Source organism: Podarcis bocagei (assembly GCF_964188305.1).
Source record: "Podarcis bocagei genome assembly, chromosome: 10".
In the NCBI taxonomy this organism is placed as follows: domain Eukaryota; kingdom Metazoa; phylum Chordata; class Lepidosauria; order Squamata; family Lacertidae; genus Podarcis; species Podarcis bocagei.
In genome coordinates, this window is record NC_138135.1 from 34,997,917 (window position 1) to 35,019,708 (window position 21,792).

General features: G+C 44.8%; 1 protein-coding gene across 1 annotated transcript; it reads right to left on the reverse strand.

Moving 5' to 3' along the window:
• Nucleotides 1–815: 815 nt before the first annotated feature.
• NAGA (alpha-N-acetylgalactosaminidase) lies at nucleotides 816–19,594 on the reverse strand. Its single transcript, XM_081209547.1, has 9 exons — nucleotides 19,517–19,594; nucleotides 12,975–13,152; nucleotides 10,523–10,697; nucleotides 7,466–7,643; nucleotides 6,425–6,519; nucleotides 5,068–5,229; nucleotides 3,555–3,752; nucleotides 2,901–3,044; nucleotides 816–2,063 (listed from the first exon to the last, which is right to left on the reverse strand). The coding sequence occupies exons 2-9, from the start codon at nucleotides 13,127–13,129 to the stop codon at nucleotides 1,881–1,883; spliced, it is 1,290 nt and encodes a 429-aa protein (XP_081065673.1). The 5' UTR covers nucleotides 13,130–13,152; nucleotides 19,517–19,594; the 3' UTR covers nucleotides 816–1,880.
• Nucleotides 19,595–21,792: the final 2,198 nt, after the last annotated feature.

Sequence of the window (21,792 nt, forward strand, 5' to 3'; positions counted from 1 at the left end):
GTCCTTTATCTGATTCCTATAAAATATACTTTTAGAGGTAGGTGGATAACCTAAGACAAAAAGACCTTGACACAAGCAGAAAGGTGGTTTTATATGGTCGTTTTTCATTTTGACAAATAAAAAATGATTGCAGAAGGTAAAATGATAGTGGTGACAGCTGGCTCATCAAGTGGTAGCCTATAATATTCATGTTAGATTGTGGCTGCCACCAGTTTGAAACACCTTTGGTAACCTGTAGTTTTCATTGCTATACAGCACGTGCAGGACCCTACATTAGTCAAAGGAGATGCTGAGTTCACTAAACCCTAATTTGAGTATGTCTGACTAAGTTGCATTGTGGATCCTAACAAACTGCTGCAAAAATAATAGCTTGCATATGGAATCTGCTCCTGTGCCTTGCTTTGATTAGCATGCCACTCCTGGCTTTTTTAAAATAGCATGTTGGGGAAATGCTCTTAAAACAGATCTAAATCTACTTATTTTGCATATCTCCCGTCCCCTCCACAGATGACAATAGGAAGATAGCGGCCATCCTGAAATCTGTCACCCCAGGTTGCCCTTCTTAGATTCCTAATTTCTGGGGTGTATTTTATAGCAGCTTTACCAGTCCCAAAGGCTCCTTCAGCTCCAGTTCTGCCTCTGTACAACTGAAGTTTCCCACTGTTACACTTCCACCTTTTTTACCTCGTATAAACGTATTGAATAAATAACCACCCCATAAGAAAAAAAATTGGGTGGCTCACAAAGTAAATGAAATGAAAACTTTAAAAAATGTTATAGTTCATTTTAGCCTAAGAAGTTAAAACAGGCTGAGATTATAAAACAAGTCTTTATTTTATTTCACAAAATTTATATACTGCTTGTTTTTTAAAAAAACAACAACCCTGATTTAAAGTCATAAAAGACTTGCATGAACATCTGTGTGTACAATTAATGTTAATCCATATATATGCGTGTTTCCTATAACAATTTTGTAATAGGTGAGGTTGCCTTTAGCCCAAGAATAGCCTTTGAATAACAGGTTGGGGGGGGGACAGAAGAGGTGTGTTGCCTTTGCTTCCAGGAAGTTGAACCAGATGGATCTGTTGTCTGAAATAGAAGGGCACTGATATTCCTAAAACCCAAAACTGTTCAGCAACGTGATACATCCTTCCTGAATGCATGCAAGCCTATTTTGACTGTTTCCATAAGTTGCCTTGCTGAGATGCTAGCATGTCAAGGAAAAGACTAACTAGATCCCTGTGACCTGAAATGCTAGCTTTCACAATTGGTACTCTCAGCATGCAGAAAGGATCATAAGAGTGGTGTCTACAACTATACATTCAAAGATGTGAATTGCTGTTGTGGGTTCTAGTAGGTCTTGGATATAGATAAGAGTGTTTGGGTGTCTCTCCATGTGCTCCACTATGAAACCTAACTGCCTCAGATACTACAACAGGTAAAATACTTGCAGCATGGAGGAGAAAAGAAAGAAGAAAATGGTTAATTTGAAGCTTAATTAGATTTTTTCAGACCAATTTTGGAAAATTCCAGGCAAGTTAGTTTTCACTGACATGAATATCTTAAATTTCCATATACTGTTTTAAGGTGATCTAAACTTAAATTTCCAATGATTTCAAAGCATTTGGCTACCGTTAAGGCTGCAACTCTGTGGTGCAAGTTAAGACTTAACTTCCAAGTGGATCTATAGAATCAGGCAGTAGCACCTTGGAGGTAATTGGTGCATTGTCTCAGTTTTTACACTGCATGTGTAAAATCCCCCTTCTGACCCCACCCACCTGCCCCACTTTGAGGTGCCATCAGCAATACAAGGTGAAACACTTTTGCACCTGGCCTGACTTGCTGAGAAATCGTAGCAGCTAGCGATTGGCCTTTTGGCATCACATGGCAGAAGGATGGAACTTCCTGGCTTCAGGCAGCTGCTTCACAAAGCTGGACGGCTGGCCTAGGTATGTTGTTGGGTAGACAAACCACATGACTACTCCGGAGGGGTTAATGACCACTGTGAAGTTATCGGCAGCCTTCAAGCCAGTGATAATTTGACCACTGTACACATCCTGTGCCTGAAACAGAAGGAATCATTGTGACAGGACATAGTTAACTGTAGGGATGTATATTATACGTATACAGATAAATGAACAAACATGGATACATTGCTTTGAACATACCAGATACAGTTGCTATTTCACAGCCATGATAGCAGACAAATGGAAAAGTGCTAAAGCAATCTACAAGATGGATTTTAAAATGATAGAAAACTTAATTCCCCATCTCATTCTTTTGTGCCACCCCTCCACCTCAAACAAACTCTGATGGCGAGTTTCTGGTTTGCATTATAGCTTGCTGTGCAGTAGTATTCTTGATACTGCTGCAAATGCACAGCTCACTGGTAAAAGAAGCAACAAGGATATGGTGACCTTTAAAAAATGTAAATTGTGGTAGAGGCTGCTCTGTGGGGCAAATGCACCATGGGTAAAGAGCTCCATGCTAATTTTAACTCGACTATCTGCCCCAAACACAAAAGACAAACATTTGCATGGCCAAATCACAAATCTGTGGGCCATGCAGAGAAGCAACACCAGTGTGACTCTATTCAAAGCACTTATTACATTGCTGCTCTGTTGTGTCTATCCACCAGGCCTAATCCAAGGTAGGCAAGGGGAAGATGAATGCTAGAGGGAGGGGCCTCAAGGTTGGAAGGCTGAGAGAGAGATTTCTCCATGGTAATGCAGAGACTCTTTGAGACACACCATTAACATACAGGTTCTTGAAGATGATGTGTGTGGAGTCTGCACCCCAAAGGCTTAATTCCTCCCTCTACACAGGACAGGAAGCAGCCCTGCTGGTGTGCAAGGATAGGGACTACTCCAAGATACTGATAAGCCTTGTCTCTTTCTTACCTCATACACAGCATTCTGGGTAAAATTGAAGTGGGTGAGGGACGTGGTGTAGCGATACGGCATGTCTGTCCTCCGACTAAAGAAAACCAGAGCGTTGGCTGACTGGGAAAGGGGGCGCAGGAACACCTCTATGCGGGATTTCTCCTACAAACAGCAGATTGAAGTTACGTGCCAATAACGGGAACACTCCTCTGGGACACACAAGGAATTGAGGAAGCTGCCTTATACTGGGTCAGGCCATTGGTCCATCTGCCTCAGTATTATCTACACAGACTGGCAGTGTTTCAGACAGAAATCTACCCTAGCTCTCCCTAGAGATACCAGGGAGTGAACACTGCAAATTGTTAAGTGGCTGGAAACGGGGGATATTGTTACCTATAGCAAACAGTGCTACCAATAGCAAACAGTGCTCAGTAAGGTCTAAATTGTAGGTCTACTTCTGTAAATACGCTGCAGAAAAAAGTGCACAAGAGTCTAACTGCACCCTTTAAGATTATATGCCTTGGAAGAAAGTCAGGATATAAAATGAACTACCCACATTTGGCTCAAGTTACCACTCCCCCTCAGATCAAAAAGCAGAAGACATCACTCCCAGCTCCAAAGGTTTACAGGCTATGCTTATCTATTGAGCTACAGGATCCAGTCCTTCCCTACCTGAAGGATTCTGCGTCCTTGAATTCCCAGGGGATCTTGGTTAATTTTGATCATCAGTTTGTTCTGTAGAATTTCTCGTGCTTGCTCAGAAATGGTGCGGAGGTCCGCGGACATGAAAAGGGGAGCAGCCATGACAGTCCATAAGGCCATTTGGGAGCGGGACTGTTCATAGCTGAGGCCGAAGTTTCCAATGATTAGCTGCAGGACAAAGAAGGAGGTTGAAACTAAGGATGAGATTGAAGTGAAGGATGAAAGTAAAAGGAGGTGATGGCTTGATTCAGAGAAGGCTCTAGTTCAGTATTTGTCAACTTTGCTTCCTGGGATGCTGCTGGCCTACAACTTCCATCATCCTCAGCCAGCTTAGACAATGGTCAGGGATGATGGGAGTTGTAGTCCAACACCATCTTGGGACCCGAGGTTGAAGAACATTGCTCCAGTTCACCGAACAGAAATCAGAAAAGCTAGTTCACTTCACTGTGATTGGGCAGACGTGTTTCTTTTTTCCAGTCATCAAACCTGCATTAAAATCTATAAATATCTGGTTTAAAATCACAATACAATTTGCTTTGAATTGGAGGGTGTGAAATATTAGTCTCTCTCAGCAGCACCTCTGTACAGCATGTTCTGAGAAATGTTGTTTTAAAAGGTAAATCTAGTCCAGGCGCTGCATGCACAGGCCACTAGGACTATATCAGTGGCATGCAGTGAAATTTTTCATAGGGGAACAGTTAGGGCCAGAGGTGCTAGCTTGCGAGGGACATGGAGGGTTGATGCCATGTGTGTGATGTTGTGAAGTCCTGATGTTGTACACATGGGCAACACGCCTCCCTAAGCCAGGCAGAAGCTTCCTGGGCTTTGGGAAGGAGGCATCAGGCGAACATTTAGGGGACTAGCATAGTTCCCTTAGTCCAATGACCACATGCCACTGGACTATATGCACATCACCAATTGGACATGTTTCTAAAGATGTTCTAAGATATATTTTCAGCGACCAAGCGCACAAGATCAGAAATGGCTGCCATGCACAGCATCCAGGGAACCTCACAGTTTACTGTAAATTTTGAAGGCTCGAAAGAAAAAACCTGAAAACGGGTGGAGACTGGTAAACATTTCAGAAGCCAAAAAATCTGTATGTTTGCATGAAGATGAGAGATTTCTTGGGGGAGGGAAGTTCTGTGTCATGCGGAACTCTTTGACTCTCCACACCTTACAGAATAAATGATGCAACATATGTTTATTTGCAAAACATTTAGAGGTCACAGAAGGGAAGGCTATAAACAACCCAGGGTAGAAGGATGGGGATTGCAGTAGACTGAAGGATTCCCAAAAAGAAACACAAAAGCCAGCTAAATCACTTAACTTACAGGCTTCAGCCCTTCTACGCAAGATGTTGAGAGCAGAGGAATTCCTGCCAACAAGAGTCTCTGCTGCATCTTTCTAACTTTAGAAATCCTGAGATAGTCTCTCTCCCTCTCTCCTAGCTTTCATGTTAAGCTCCTCGATTCAGCATTACCATGTCTGGGTCGTTCCAATGGCCAGGGCCAGACACTGGCTGAAGTACATCCTGATTGGCTGAGAACCAATCCACTATGGAGAGGACACTCTCCCAAGAGTCTTGTATATCACCATAGTTTCGCCAGAGATTACATATGCTTGCCAGGAGTGTGTAGTTCACCTGGAAAAAAGATGTGAAATGAGTTATTTACCAATAGAGCTGTACACTTTACCCCTTGGAGAAACAGAGGGCGAGGTGCAGTTTTTCTAGTGTTAGAAATTCTGAGACCATCTCTCTTCTAGCTTCAATGTTAATCTCCTCTGGTCAACATCACCATGTCTAGGTCACTCCAACCTGGTGCCCTCCAGATGTTTTGGACTACAATTCCCATAAGCCCCAGCCAGCACAAAAAGTATGGGGAAACTGACCACAAATAGTAATATTGCACCCTGAAGCAGTATCCCAAAACAGGTGCTGCAAACTAGGATTATCAACAGACAGAAATGGTGCCAATAGATGATCCAGCCATGCTTTTTTCAACTGGCCAACTAACTAGTCCAGCACTCTGTGTCCCACACGGCCAACAAGAAGCCCATGGGAAGCTCACATTGGCAGATAATGTCCTCCTTTTCTTTTCCCTAATAGCTCAATGTTTCTCAAACTTGCATCTCCAGCTGTGGTTGGACTACAACTCCCATCATTCCTAACTAGCAGGAGCAGTGGTCAGGGCTGATGGGAATTGTAGTCCAAAAACAGCTTGAGACCCAAGTTTGGGAAACACTGTTCTAGTTAGTGTACTCCGCTTAGACAAAACCACTCAAAGAGAAACCACTTTTTGGCTAATTTACACTGTAAAAATAAAATAAAAAGCAGTGTGCGTGTTGGACTTAGGTCAGTTACTAATCCCTGGTCAGCCATGAAGCCTACTGGAGGATCTTCAGCTAGTCATCAACTACCAGCTTAATTTACCTCACAAGGTTATTGTGAGGATAATATAGGGGGAATCAAAATAACCTATCCTGATCTTGAAGGAGACATAAACTATCATAGATGTTGTCCTGGAGGCTTTTTATTCTACCCCTCCCCTCGCCCCTATGGTTGCCTTTGTGGATATGGAATGATGAGTCAGGGAGGACTGAGGTCTTGCTCCTTGTCAGCTGAGCTGTTTCCAGAGTGCTTACAAAAGTGTAGCACAAGGTCAGACTGGAAGTCTTGCCTGTCTCTTATCAGCTTAAGAAGCATTTGATTGGCGGCCAGTGGTGGGCATAGATTTGTAGATCCCTGCTCACTCCACCCAAATTGTCAAAATTCTGAACATGCTTTAAAGGACCGAGGAGGTGACCTCAGCCCCAAAGCCTCTTCAGCAAGGCCTCACCTTGGGCGGAAGTCCCCCTTGATAGGCTGGCCAGCTACAGGAATAGGCAATTGGGCGGCCTGTTGCGTTCAGAGCACTGGACATTCTAGGATAACCTTTTAGGGATAAAGAATATTCATAATTTGAAAACTGAGCAAGTTGCAAGGGGGCAGGCATGGAAACTGGAAAACAAGAAAATCTATTTGGGTTCCAAGGATAATTCTGGTGAGGTACACAATGCCGTCTCCTGTATTCTTGCCCTTGTGATTACTTGGATCCAATTGAAACCCCACAATAAAAAACACAACATGAGGCATATTGTGTGTTTTATATATATAACTCAGAAATCAAGTTATTTCCCCCCCCCACTCCATTTTTTAAATGAAAAAAAAAATGCCTTTCAGTTAGCATGTTTTTAAAGATGGCCATGATTCTGGTTTAAAAAGAATATCTAGACATAACATGATATCCAGTGTTAGTGACAGAGCAGACCCACTGAAATCAATAAACTTGTTCAATGATTTAAATGAGTCTACCCTGACAATGATTTAGATAGCACCCTTATAACACGATTGTATTAAATTCAGATTTCCTCTTAAACCAGATTTAAAAAATAATAATAATGAATGACACCTTGTGTAACTAACATACACACACAGTGGTACCTCGGGTTAAAAACTTAATACGTTCTGGAGGTCCGTTCTTAACCTGAAACTGTTCTTAACCTGAAGCACCACTTTAGCTAATGGGGCCTCCTGCTGCTGCCGCGCTGCCGCTGCATGATTTCTGTTCTCATCCTGAAGCAAAGTTCTTAACCCAAGGTACTATTTCTGGGTTAGTGGAGTCTGTAACCTGAAGCGTATGTAACCTGAAGCGTATGTAACCCGAGATACCACTGTATCTGAGAAACACACACATCAAAAGCGGATTCAAATAATTTTTTTATCAGCAAGATCAAGATCAAGCAGCCGGGGTCAGCCTAGGCCCAGGCAGGATGGAGATGGAGCACTGAAGGGGGCAGGATAAAGCGAACAGAGGCAATGAGGAAGCCTCAGTCCTTACCTGTAGCCTGCTGATATGCTGAAGAATAGCAGCCATCCAGCTTCAGCATATCCACTCCCCACTGGGCAAATGTCAAGGCATCTTGTTCAACCCGGTCCAGCGTTGTGCCGGGATACCCTTCACAAGTATGGGTGCCTAAGTCACCGTAGATGCCGAGCTTCAGCCCCCGGGCATGCACCTACAAAAAGAAAGAAGAACTTGAAAGATGGACGGGGACTCCCATGGACAAACTGTAACGTCGACCAGTCAAAGCAGCTGGTGTGTTGCCATGCTTGAGTGTCTTTCCCCATTTTTATTTATTTACTTTTATTCTATTTCTACCCCGCTTTTCACTCAAATAAATCCCAAAGCGGCTTACAAACAAAAGATAAAAATTACATAATGAAACATCACAATGAAATACAGCATAAATTGCATAAAATACTTAACAAATCATCAGCAAAACCATCGCAAATCACAAATAAAGCAATTACCCTCTATTAACAAAACAACTAAAAAAAAAGCTAAACATCAGTGTTACACCAAAAATCATATTATAGGATTCTTTTTTTAAAGAATCATTTTTATTGATTTTCCAATAAAAACATCCAATTAAATATCCAATCATAATACTTGAATTAAAAAATAATAAAGTAAAATAAAAATATCCAATTATAGTCCAATTTGTATTTATTAATTAAAAATCATATTATAGGATTCACAAGGTACTACAGCGTTCATGTCTATAAAATAATATTAACAGCATTTTTAAAAAGCAACAAAACAAACAAATACCAGCTGAATTTGTACACATGCTCTCCCCTCTGCCATGACTCATGAACTATCATTCTATTCAATGCATCAAAATACACCTGCACATAATGTTCCTGGCAGCAACTCCCTTCTGAAGGATCCTTGCAATGGAGGTGGTCAGCACAAAGACTCTCTACCCTCGCATACTTTCTGCCACTATGACACTTCCATTTTGATAACAGAAAAATGGAATACCAGATTTGTAATTTGGAGGTTAGGGGATACTCTGGAGTGTGTTTAACTATGATTAAAAATATCATTAGTTAACATAGCTACATGATCAGTGTGGGAATGATAAAATACTTGTAAAATCAGATTCGGCCCTTAAAACCTGTTTCCAGTTTTCTTAGGGAAAACGCCTTAATATTATTACACAGATGGTATAGGACTTCTTTGCAAATGTCAAAAATGTTTTATTTCCGCATCAGAAAATTCTTTGGAGGGCTTGCAATAAACTTGGTACATATTATCATTTATGGTGGACTGAATGGCAGTTAGTGCAAGATTTTTGGAATTCGATTTTGACAGAACTATTTGTAAAGAAACAATTGTTTATTGTCCAAAATTAATGTTACTGAATATTTTTGATGATACCAATGTCAAAATAATTGGCCTCATATAGGATCTTGGCAGCAGAAAGTTATTACAACTCAATGAAAAACCACCCAAAAGCTTACAGTGGATGCTTGGTACCGCTCACTCTGGAATAGAGCTAATATGGAGAAAATTCCTCATAATTTCCCCATCTCTCACTCGCAGCCCATGTTCAGAGCTTATGGGACCCATATCCAGTGCTAGTTTCTGTTTCTCACTGAGCAGCTGCTGGGAGTCACAGGACTCTGTTTACATTCCAGAGACATTGCAGTCTCACGGGAAAGGGAGACAGGATGTGACGTTAGTGGTTTCCTGTTTCCTTTGTTCCTTTGTTCAGTTGCTCTCTGCTCTCACAGGGAGAGGATGTATATTTCTTTGCTCTCTGCGTAGCTAGAAAATAAAGCATAGCAATGTAGCCCAAACCTCTTGTCTCTTCCGCATGCTGTTTTGGGAACTCTGCTGGGACGACATGCCTAAGGCCTTATCAAAGGATCAGGTCGTCAATTAATCGTCGGGAGGCGATTCCGAAGATGAGCCTTATCAGCTCGGTCGAATGGAGATTCCGACATCCAGTACATGCTTTGGGGCTGTTTCGCACAGGACTTTTCTCCTACGCTCAGCGTAGCTCAGAAATGAGCATCAGAACAAAAGAAGTGCTTGCTAGATCACGCCAATGGCCCATCTAGTCCAACACTGTGTTCTCACTGTGGCCAGCCAGATGCCTGGTCAACCGTGGCCAACTCTCCTGCCCTGTGGTTTCCAGAAACTGGTATTACTGCCTCCAACCACAGAGGGAGAATACAGCCATCATGGCTAGCAACCATTGATAACCATCCAAGTTAGGGACGGTCGCTGCCTCTTGTGGGAGTGTGTTCCACAGTTTAACTATATGCATTCCCATGACTGCAGAAAGGCAAGCATGAGCCAGGTGTGAACTGGATACAACTAACAGCAAATATTTGTGATTTGGACAGCACCTCCCTGTGGATCCCCCTCCCTTCAGATGTCAAGGAGATAAAGAACGACACAAGTTTTAGAAGACATCTAAAGGCAACCCTGTATTGGGAAGTTTTTAATGGTTGATGCTTATGTTTTTTATACGTTCTGAAAACTGCCCAGAATGGCTGGGGCAACCCAGCCAGATGGGCAGGGTATAAATAATAAAATGATGATGATGATGATGATGATGATGATGATGATGATGGGCAACTCTGCCCCCTGAATCCAACGGCTGCCTGGTTCATATTCTGCTTCTCCACATGTCTAGGTTTAGGGATGATGGCCCAAGCAACTGTTGTTATTACCTTTCTTGCCACAATCCAGGAGGGCCCGGGAGATCAAGGATGCTAGAATTAAATGAAAGCTGCTTTTGAACTGGAGGGAATGTTCTGCAGGCTACTCTGAATAAGCAAGCTGAAGCCACTGAAGGAAGAGGACCTGGTTGCTTTGGGGACTCGTGATTTCACAAGTTTTTTAGTCCTCACTACTGATGGCTAGAAGGGGATTCTTGTTGATTGACTGATTGAATTTCTATACCGCCCTATATCCGCAGGTCTCGGAACGATTCACAGAATCAAATCAATATATAAAAGCACAAAATACATTCTTAAAAACCATGGATGGGAGACGCCCCGGATCTTGCTTCACCATCAGGAGTTATGGATCACTCACGTAATCTGCTAAGGCTTTGATGCCACTAGGGAACCTCTCAGGATCTGGAATCAGCTGCCCTGTTGAATCTCGCTGTTTTGCCATCCAGCAATCGTCTATATTGACATACACATAGCCCAGCTCCCTCCAGCCGTCTGCTGCCAGGCGATCCGCCATCTCCATGAAGAGTTTTTCACTGCCCCACAAAGAGAAAAGCGAGTTAAAAACAACATCCAAGTGACCCTGAACTATTTGTGGCCACAGGGAACAACACGGAAGAGAGCACCCACGCAGGGCTGTACAACCAAGGCAAGCATGCAGTTGCCTATTTTCACCAACAGGTGGCAAGCTTTGCCCATGAGAGCTTCCACAGCTGTACAGTGGTACCTCGCAAGACGGAAAACTCGCAAGACGAAAGGGTTTTTGGTTTTTTGAGTTGCTTCGCAAGACGATTTTCCCTATGGGCTTGCTTCGCAAGACGGAAACGTCTTGCAAGTTTGTTTCCTTTTTCTTAAAACCGTTAATACAGTTGCGACTTGACTTCGAGGAGCAACTCATAGTACGCGGTGTGGTAGCCTTTTTTGAGGTTTTTGAAGACTTTGGTGATTTTTGAAGCTTTTCCAAAACTTTTCCAAAACCGTGCTTCGCAAGACGAAAAAATCGCAAGGCAAAAAAACTCGCGGAACGAATTAATTTCATCTTGCGAGGCACCACTGTACAACAAATTAAAATGGAAGTTTTGTATTGCATTTCATATTTTATTTTACGTACTTAATGTACAATAACAAAACTCCCTCTCCAATGGTTCTCCTAAACCCATGCCACTGCCACTATTCAGTCTCCTTTTCTCCCTCTGAACACTTACATACGCTTCAGGTTACAAACACTTCAGGTTACAGACTCTGATAACCCAGAAATAGTACCTTGGGTTAAGAACTTTGCTTCAGGATGAGAACAGAAATCGTGCTCCGGTGGCGCAGCGGCAGCAGGAGGCCCCATTAGCTAAAGTGGTGCTTCAGGTTAAGAACAGTTTCAGGTTAAGAACGGACCTCTGGAATGAATTAAGTACTTAACCAGAGGTACCACTGTACAGGCACGGTACAAAGACAGTCATATACAAATGTTAAGTTTAACAAAGCTGTTTATGTTTATTTATTACAAGATTAAGTCCCCAAGCTTCTCTGGTGATTTAAATATAGGATTGTTTCTCTAAATGAGCATATGCTTTGTCAACTTGTTGCTGCCACTTTAAATACCAACTGCTTCTATTCAGCTATTAATGTTAATCTAAGACAGCTTTAGCCTGATTGTCCTTTTATCTTCTCCACCTCAGTTGTGCCTGTCATACACAATAACTGAAGGCCGTGCTGGAATCCTCTTTTTCCAACCCTTTTCTGTGGGTTTGTCTTGTTGTGCCCTGGATATCTTCCCTCTGGCTTTCGTACCAGACACCGTCTCACTGAAAAGTCTAAAGTTTCACCTAGCAAGTGAGTTATATATTCCTTCTCTCCTTCTTTAGCATACCGAGAATTTGAACATACAGATGCCAGTTCAGGCCTCAAGCAACAGTTAAACTGACTTTGTCCAGACCAGACAAAAACTTCCCACATCAAACACAATGTGCATTACAAATAAATGTGTGTTACAATGCCAACGTCAGAATACATTACACAGTATTAAATCTTTATTCAAATAAACAAGATTTCTTAGCAAGCACTTGAACATAATGTTGTATTATCCATCAGTGCTCTTCCTCATGATCAAGATCCTTCTAATGTTTACACAGAAGTAAACTCCACTCAGCAAACATCCCTCCCAATGTAAAACATAAACTCGCTGCCCTTTTATTTCTCCACATTGAACACAGCAGAGATGATGGCAGGGGAAATGTGCCCGGCCTGTGGGCCCTGTCATGAAGTAGGGATTCTGTAAGCAGGTATCGCTGGGTGGGGCCCCTCAGGCAGGTGGTGAGAATTAGTCCCCCAAGTGGGAGCAGGTGATGGGGCTGGCTGGCTGCCAGGATTCCCCAGCCCCTATAAATATTCAAATTAACCTGCCGAGGGGAGGAGAGAACATGTCATAGATGAGACTATTGTTTGATGTTCTGTAGCTGGTGCCAGAGAAGATGTCAATAAGGCCTAATAACCCGTTCGGTGCCTGTGAGTGATTAGTAGCTTGGAGGGAGGACTTGGGAAAGCGACCCCCTCCTTGACAGGCCCGTCAGAATTCATCAAGCCTACCACCAGTTTGTTTGTTTTTTAATGTAAAGTTGAAAAGTGGAGCACAGCTAGTGGGTATTCAGATGGCAGCATAAAATAGAGATGGACGGAAAGTAAAATGGGCCTTCCTCGAGGCATCCTTCCTGCAAAACAGATCCAGCTTTGTGTGAAATGCAAGGGGACTTCACTCCTCCCCTCCCTTGCCCCTGCCGCACATGTTTAAGCTGCAGAGCTTCCAAGGCTCTTCCACTTACCTGATGCAGTTCTGTGGATCAGTCTTGCAATCAATATTGCAACGGAATCGTTCCCATGCAAGCCACCCCATTGGAGGCGTCCTCATGAGCCCATTCTCCAGGGCCAGGGAGGTGATGACTAAGGCCGCAAGCAGTACAGACGCTATGAGCTTCATGACTACCGATCAATAAATCAATGCTGCAGAGTGAGAGCAAATAATAGTAGTTTTCAATAAGAAGGTTATTGAAGGTAACAGCAACCCCACTCCACAACCCTCTTCGCTTTTTGCTTCACAGCATGCTTCAGTGAAATGAGCAAGTCTCCAGTTAACCATGGCTTACTGTCATGTCTAAACCGGTAAATGATGGCAGACCTATTTCGAACAAGCTGAAATCTTGAACTGCCTCAGATTGTGATTTGAGATCTTGGCTCATTTCCAAAGATGATAACCCTAGTTTCCAGGTGTAGGATGGAACACGAAACTACATTCCACTGAGATGGATCACGAAGGGATAAGTGAAGGAGAACAAAGCACTTGTGCACACCTCAGTCTATTAAGCAAAGGTGTAATTATCTGAAGACACACCTACTTGAACAGTACAATCAGTTGTCCAACATGTTCCAAACTTTATAGTACAACACATGACTCAAAGTGCTCTCATTCCATCCAAGAGCCTCTAGCTACCACCAGCACAATGCTCTCCTGTGCTATCAGATATTATCTAGATCCCCTGCCTTTCCGATCTGCATAGCCCTTGGAGGATATAGCTGAGTGGAAGATCATTTGCCTTGCATTCAGAAGGCCTCTTGTTCAAACCCCCAGCATCTTCAGGCAGAGTTGTGAAAGATTCCTTGTCTGAAATCCTAGATCGCTGCTGCTAATCAATGTAGACAATACAGCACTAGATGGAGCATTGGCCAGACCTGGTGTGAGGCAGCTTCATAGGTTCCAGCCCAGCAGTTCATCATCATATATGCCATCAAATAAATATGAGCCGCCTTCCGGTCCTACTACTCCTGAAGCGCTAAAGTCATTCCAAAGATTGAAACCACAGCACAAGGCCAAAGCATATATTGACAAGCAGCCTTGGTCTCAAGGCCAAACAGGTTTGTAAACATCCATGGGAGGATTAGAGGTTAAAGAAAGGCAGGATGCAGCTGTAGTCCCTCCTTGCATAGTGTCTAGTTTGTAGCTTGCAGTTTAGGGATATCTAGGCATGACCTGCCCCAGTTACTGAAAGTTAGACAAACTTCTGCCTGCAAGCACATGACCTACCACTGAGCCTTCAGAGAAGGGTGTAGCGGGAAGTAACACATGCAGATAATATCTGACAGTATTGGGGAGCAGTAGCAGCTAGTGGGTTCAGGATGGAACGCCCAAGTTTCAGAAAATTAGATAAACTGGCGCAACAGCTACTGAGACAGAAACTGTTTCCTGATGTTCAAGTTTTCCGGTGTAATGTTGTGTGATGCCATATGGCCTAGCTGTCGTGTAGTATCATCTATGCTGCCATAACCCTATTATGCTTGGCAGCAGAAAGAACAGGGTGCTGTGCAGTTTCTATCCCAGAGCTGTTGCAGTAGCTCCCCCAGCTGTTACAATGGCTGCTACACAGCCAGGTGGTCACCTAGAATGCAGATATGCCTGAGCTTCATGGAGTTTCAACCACCGCCTTTCTCAGGAGGGGCAGAGCCAGCACAGTGGAGCAGTTGGGAAGATACATAGCTTGTTTTACATTCCTAGCAAGTCAATTACATGGCTCCTGCCTATTTGATCATCCCCAACCAGCCCAGTCCCCATGAATGAGACCACAGCGGTCTTGCAAATATGGAAATGATAAGGAAAACTTGCCCTCTTTATGAAACTCTAAAAAGTCCCGGGTTATTTCATGATCAAATCTGAACAATTAGCAACATTCCTCATATCAGCTTCGATGATCCATGTTAAACAGATAAAACAGATGAAAATTATCTCCTTTTCTTGTTTTTTTTAGTTCAGAGTTTTGCCCCTCTTATTGCAAGAACTCCAAAAGAGAGTCCATTCCTTGCCAGCCTAAGATATTTTCTGCCCCAAGCAGCCACATCTGAAAAAGCCCAGAGATGCACTCCCAGAATTATCTGCAAAGGATCCTGGGGGTAACTTCTTTGATCTCAAGCTGCTTCAGTGCAAATAACTCCCTGGATTTCTTGTGTAGTTGGCCTGATCCTGATTATAATTTCAGTTTCAAATTCATTGCATTTGCAGGCAAAATTATGAGAAATGTTTAATCCTGAAAGGGATCGGACTATCACTTAGACTACTCAACCACTCTGACATATGATCCAGGTAAACTCAACAACTCTAAAGAGTAGACAATGTCAAAGGTAAAAAAACTGGGGGTGGCCAAGGAGTCATGAGGTTACTCCTGAATAAAAAGAATGTCCCTGTTATCCTTTGGATAATAAACTCTGTACTCAGATAATAATAATAATAATAATAATTTTTTATTTATACCCCGCCCTCCCCAGCCAAGGCCGGGCTCAGAGCGGCTTACAAGCAATAATAAAAACAAGATGAGTGATTACAACTTAAAAACAAAAATAAAATACAACATTAAAATAATGGAACATTAAAATATTAAAATGGAGCCTCATTGCAGGAGAAGGAAAAGAAAAAAGAAAAAGGGGGCGGAGGGAATCAAATTGGCTCCAATCCAAAGGCCAGGCGGAACAACTCTGTCTTACAGGCCCTGCGGAAAGAGATCAGATCCTGCAGGGCCCTGGTCTCATGAGACAGAGCGTTCCACCAAGTTGGGGCCAGTGCTGAAAAGGCCCTGGCTCTGGTTGAAGCCAATCTAACTTCCTTAGGGCCTGGGACCACTAGGGTGTTGTTATTTATGGACCTTGAGGCTCTCCGTGGGGCATACCAGGCGAGGCGGTCCCGTAGGTACGAGGGTCCTAGGCCGTGAAGGGCTTTAAAGGTCAAAAGCAGCACCTTAAATCTGACCCTGTACTCCACCGGGAGCCAGTGCAGCTTGAAAAGCACTGGATGAATATGCTCCCATGGCAGAGACGCTGTGAGGAGCCTCGCTGCAGCATTCTGTACCCGCTGGAGTTTCTGGGACAGCTTCAAGGGCAGCCCCGCGTAGAGCGAGTTACAGTAGTCAAGCCTGGAGATGACTGTCGCATGGATCACTGTGGCCAGGTCGGGGCGGGAAAGGTAAGGGACCAACTGCTTGATGCGGCGAAGGTGGAAAAATGTCGCCTTGGCTGTTGCTGTGACTTGCGCCTCCATGGAAAGGGAGGCGTCAAGGATTACACCCAAACTCTTAACGGAAGGCAATGGCACTAATTGGGCCCCCGCAAGAGAAGGGAGTTGGTCCCTCATCCCCATGCTATCCCGACCTAGCCATAGGACCTCTGTCTTCGAAGGATTTAGTTTCAATCGGCTCCCACGAAACCATCCAGCCACAGCTTCCAAGCATCTGGTCAGTGTGTAAGGGGTCGAGTTGGTGTGGCCATCCATCAGTAGATAGAGCTGAGTGTCATCAGCATATTGATGACAGCCCAGCCCAAAGCTCCGGCTAATCTGGGCAAGGGGGCGCATAAAGATGTTAAAAAGCATTGGGGAGAGAATTGCGCCCTGCGGCACTCCACACACCAAGGAGTGGCGTGACGACATTTCCCTCCCTAGTGCCACCCTCTGTCCCCGACCAGAGATAAAAGAGCACAACCAGTTACGGGCTATGCCCTGTATCCCCACGTCTGCAAGGCGATGGTCCAGAAGATCATGATCGACCATGTCAAAGGCTGCTGACAAATCTAAAAGGATCAGCAGTCCTGACCCGCCTCGATCCAGTTGTCTACGGATATCATCTGTTAGGGCAACCAGAGCAGTCTCCGTCCCAAAACCAGGATGGAAACCGGACTGAAATGGATCTAATGCCGATGTTTCCTCCAGAAACCTACCAAGCTGTTCAGCAACCGCTCTCTCAATTACCTTACCCAGGTATGGAAGATTTGAAACTGGGCGGTAATTGGATAGGTCTAAGGGATCTAATGAAGCTTTCTTTAAGAGTGGACGCACCACTGCTTCCTTCAGTTCCCCTGGGAATGTCCCCGTGTCAAGGGACAAATTGATAATTTCAACCAGGGGGGTCCGCGCAACATCTGGACACTCCCTAATCAGCCAAGACGGGCACGGATCAAGGAGGCAGGTGGTGGGCCTACCAACTTGGAGGAATCTATCCACATCAGTAGGGAGTATCCGATCGAAATGGTCCAACACTGGACCTGAAGTCAGTCGAGGGGCCTCCAGTTCAGTCACTGTATCTAAATTGGCAGGGAGGTCACGGCGGAGCAACAGGACTTTCTCCGCAAAAAAGCTCGCGAATGCCTCACAGCTGTGGGTCGAATTTGTGCTTAAATTTGGTTGTCCTCCTAAGGACGTTATTGACCTAATTATTCTAAAAAGTTGTGCCGGGCGAGAGCTAGCGGATGCAATAGAAGCTGCAAAGTAAGATTTCTTAGCAGCTTTCATAGCCATCTCATAGGCTTTCATAAGCGTCCTATAAGATGTTCTTGAGGCTCCATCACGAGTCCGTCGCCATACTCGCTCTAGCCGTCTGAGATCCCGCTTCATTTTCCGGAGCTCCTCAGTAAACCAAGGGGCCCGGTTTCGACGGGGTCGCAGAGGGCGCTTAGGCGCGATCTCATCAATGGCTGCCAAAAGCCGGTTACTCCAGTCCTCAACAAGGTCATCTAATGAGTCGCCAGGAGGAGCAGGGTTCCGCAAGGCTTGTTGGAATCTATCAGGATCCATCAGTTTTTGCGGACGAGCCCAAATAGGCTCGCCACCCGAGCCGGGGAGGAGCGGGAAGTCAATCTTGGCTTTTAAAGCGTAGTGATCAGACCATGGCACTTTCACAGCGGGGAGCATGATCACATCTATGCCAGCCCCAAAGATCAGATCCAGCGTAAGATAAGAAATGACCTTGAGAATCACTACTCATGGAATGAGTTGTTATTATTATGTTCCATCATAATGGAGGCACCATGCAGATAAAATTCATTTTAAAGAAGATCAACACTTGGAGCTTGTGCAGCTTTTTTAAAATCTCTTAGCTGCTGAGGAGCAAGGGTTGTGCTTAAAACATAGCAGTGTAAATGCAAAACCATCTACTGCTAAACATCAGCTAGTTGATATTTCACTAGTGGTAGCCAGGTGGAGAAGTGGAGCCTTTCTAGAGTGTGGAACAGACTTTCCAACCTGATGTCCTCCAGAGAGTTCGGACTACAACACCCATCAGGCCCAGCCAGCACGGCTAATGGTCAGGAATGATGGGAGTGGCTGGTGTGGCGCAATTACCGTAGGTGGAATTACAGAGCAGGAGGATTCATGTATTCCAATCAGCCACTGCTCAATGCAGGATCTGCAGCGCAAGAAACAACTACAGCAACAGCCCTCACAGAGTTATCTCCAGTGACAGAGCATCTACCCCTTTCCCCTGTGAAGGCAGTCAGCTCCCAAGGTTTAGCTGAAATTTACTAGCCCTGCCTTCTGGAACAACAGAGAAGAAGTTTAGAGTACAGGCAACAAACTATTACACAACTATAATGATGTATGGAAGTGAGAGCTGGACCTTAAAGAAGGCTGATCGCCGAAGAATTGATGCTTTTGAATTATGGTGCTGGAGGAGACTCTTGAGAGTCCCATGGACTGCAAGAAGATCAAACCTCTCCATACTGAAGGAAATCAGCCCTGAGTGCTCACTGGAAGGACAGATCATGAAGCTGAGGCTCCAATACTTGGGCCACCAAATGAGAAGAGAAGACTCCCTCGAAAAGACCCTGATGTTGGGAAAGATGGAGGGCACAAGGAGAAGGGGACGACAGAGAATGAGATGGTTGGATGGTGTTCTTGAAGCTACCAGCATGAGTTTGATCAAACTGCGGGAGGCAGTGGAGGACAGAAGTGCCTGGCGTGCTCTGGTCCATGGGGTCACGAAGAGTCGGACACGACTAAACGACTAAACAACAACAATAGTTTGAAACATACACAAACACAAACACACACACACACACACACACACTCTACCTGGCTATTACTATTCTAGGTGGGTCAAGAGGATGCAGAAGTCAGCCTGTATTTCAGATGTCACTTCATGAGATCTTACAGCAGCCTTTCCCAACCTGGTCCTCCAGATGTTCGGAGGACCCTGCTGGCTGCAAATAATAGGAGTTCATCTGGCGGGCGCTATGTTGGGGAAGGCTGCCTGGCCGGATCTTTCCCAAAATGCAGTTAAGAACTTTGCTAAAGGCAAAGCGATGCATTGACTTGAGGGGGGGGGGGAGAATAACTACGGTATTATTGGCTGTTCACACTTTGTGTTGTTCCTTGTCACGTTCTGGAGGCAAGATTCTGATCGCAGAGAAGAGAGACATTTCATTCTCAAGAGAAACGGGGAATCCCGGTAACCTCCCCCCCCGCTCAGCTTCCCTGTCTCCCAGCCGGGGAGCCCCAGCAAAACATTCACCTCTCCAAGCCTCCAGACAACGACTCCCGGTCAAATCCGGCGCTTACCATGCACGACTGCGAGCCACACTTGAGCATAGACGACCACACCAGGCGCAAGGACGAAGGCTCAGGAGAGGCTTCTGCTTTCTACTGGTCACATGACCAGCTGACCAGCTTTGCGAGCCTGCTGATCTGAGTCCTATTAGCAGCACCGAGGCTGGTTGGCTGCAAGCAAATGAGGAAGCGGCAGCAGCAGCAGCTCGGGGATGGGGCGGGCTCCGTCGGCTTCCTCATTGGTGGCATATATGGCAAAGCTCACTCAGCGCAAGAGAAGACGGAATAAAGGACTGAAATTCGTGCATCTCGCCCCCACAATAATAAACGTTGCTCCCTCCAAGCCGTACCTCCCTCTTACGGGCTGCCATACGACCGGATTATCCCGGACATCAACGGGATTTCAAAGGCGGAATTGACGTACTGGGGTGAATTTCCTAAAAGGCGGCGCTTTGTCCTGGATATTAGCTCGTCAATCAAAAAATCTCGGGTTTTTGTATTAAAAAAAAAACCCTCAACATGGGGTGTCCTAGTTTTTACTTATTGAAATATGGCAATCCTGCCAGGAGACTGTGCCCTTTTCCAGATGCTTTAGCAACATACCCACCTCAAAACTTCCTTCCCCGCTTTATTTATTTTTGCGCAAGGCGGGTGTGGGAGCATCATCTTCTAACTAAACAAAAAACAAACAAAAAAACCCTTGCCTCCGAAGTGATCTGATGAGGCGCCCAACATTGCCTCAGGGGGTGGCTCCTGGCTTTTATTCTGCATTAAGCATCCATCCAAGTAAAACAAGCGTATGATTAAAAATCAAATCGGAGGTGTAACCAAGTAACCATTTATTCAAATCAGTGAGTACCAAAGCAGTTCACAACAATCAAAACTGCAACCATGCAAGATTCCAATAAAACATTAAATCAACACAAGCCAGAAACGGAAGGTGCTGGAATTCAGGATCACTGGAAAACTTCGGCAGTGTGTGCGCGTGCGTTTTTAATAGTACGTACGACAAAACGGACAGCTAATTTTCTAAAGACTTCTATTGCTTTCTGCTAGCTTGGCCCATACTGAGACCCCGAGATAACAACAGTAGGCTGATTCCAGCCTTGAAAAGACTAGGCAGGCGGGCTGTGCTGGCGGGGGCTGATGGGAGTTGTAGTTTAAAATGCATGCAGGTCGGCCAAGGCGGTTGCAGCAGCCTGTCAAGGGTTGGGAGGCTGCAAGAGGCTGGCAACCACTTCCTTAACTTCATGCTGACCGGAGGTCATTCTCCTATGCCCTGCTTGGCAACGTCCTCTCCCTTGTCCCTTTCCTGCTTTCTTGGTTGCTTAAAACATATCAAGGACTCACGAAACCTTGGCTTCGCTGCCGCCTGAAGCGTTTCGCCTTTGCAGTCCTCCGGAATTAAGATTGCCGGACGAAATATCAACAACCTCAGATATGCAGATGACACAACCTTGATGGCAGAAAGTGAGGAGGAATTAAAGAACCTTTTATTGAGGGTGAAAGAGGAGAGCGCAAAATATGGTCTGAAGCTCTACATCAAAAAAACGAAGATCATGGCCACTGGGCCCATCACCTCCTGGCAAATAGAAGGGGAAGAAATGGAGGCAGTGAGAGATTTTAATCTCTTGGGCTCCATGATCACTGCAGATGGTGACAGCAGTCACGAAATTAAAAGACGCCTGCTTCTTGGGATAAAAGCAATGACAAACCTAGACAGCATCTTAAAAAGTAGAGGCATCACCTTGCCAACAAAGGTCCGTATAGTAAAAGCTATGGTTTTCCCAGTAGTGATGTATGGAAGTGAGAGCTGGACCATAAAGAAGGCTGATCACCGAAGAATTGATGCTTTTGAATTATGGTGCTGGAGGAGACTCTTGAGAGTCCCATGGACTGCAAGAAGATCAAACCTCTCCATTCTTAAGGAAATCAGCCCTGAGTGCTCACTGGAAAGACAGATCGTGAAGCTGAGGCTCCAATACTTTGGCCACCTCATGAGAAGAGAAGACTCCCTGGAAAAGACCCTGATGTTGGGAAAGAGAAGGGAGACGACAGAGGACGAGAGGGTTGGACAGTGTTCTCGAAGCTACCAGCATGAGTCTGACCAAACTGCGGGAGGCAGTGGAAGACAGGAGTGCCTGGCGTGCTCTGGTCCATGGGGTCACGAAGAGTAGGACACGACTAAACGACTAAACAACAACAACAACTTCGGGAGTCCGGTGCTGTTTGTTTTCTGACTGAAGGGCTTCCTTCTAGTCCTGTGAAATTGCTGCATGCGGCTATGT

Excerpts from the sequence above, each read along its gene's own strand:
- NAGA (XM_081209547.1), bottom strand. The coding sequence starts at position 13,129 with ATGAAGCTCATAGCGTCTGTACTGCTTGCGGCCTTAGTCATCACCTCC. Across the intron at positions 3,753-5,067 it reads ATTGGAACGACCCAGACATG|CTAATCATTGGAAACTTCGG; the intron begins GTAATGCTGAAT and ends TTTGTCCTGCAG. Across the intron at positions 2,064-2,900 it reads CCCAGAATGCTGTGTATGAG|GCACAGGATGTGTACAGTGG; the intron begins GTAAGAAAGAGA and ends CTTCTGTTTCAG.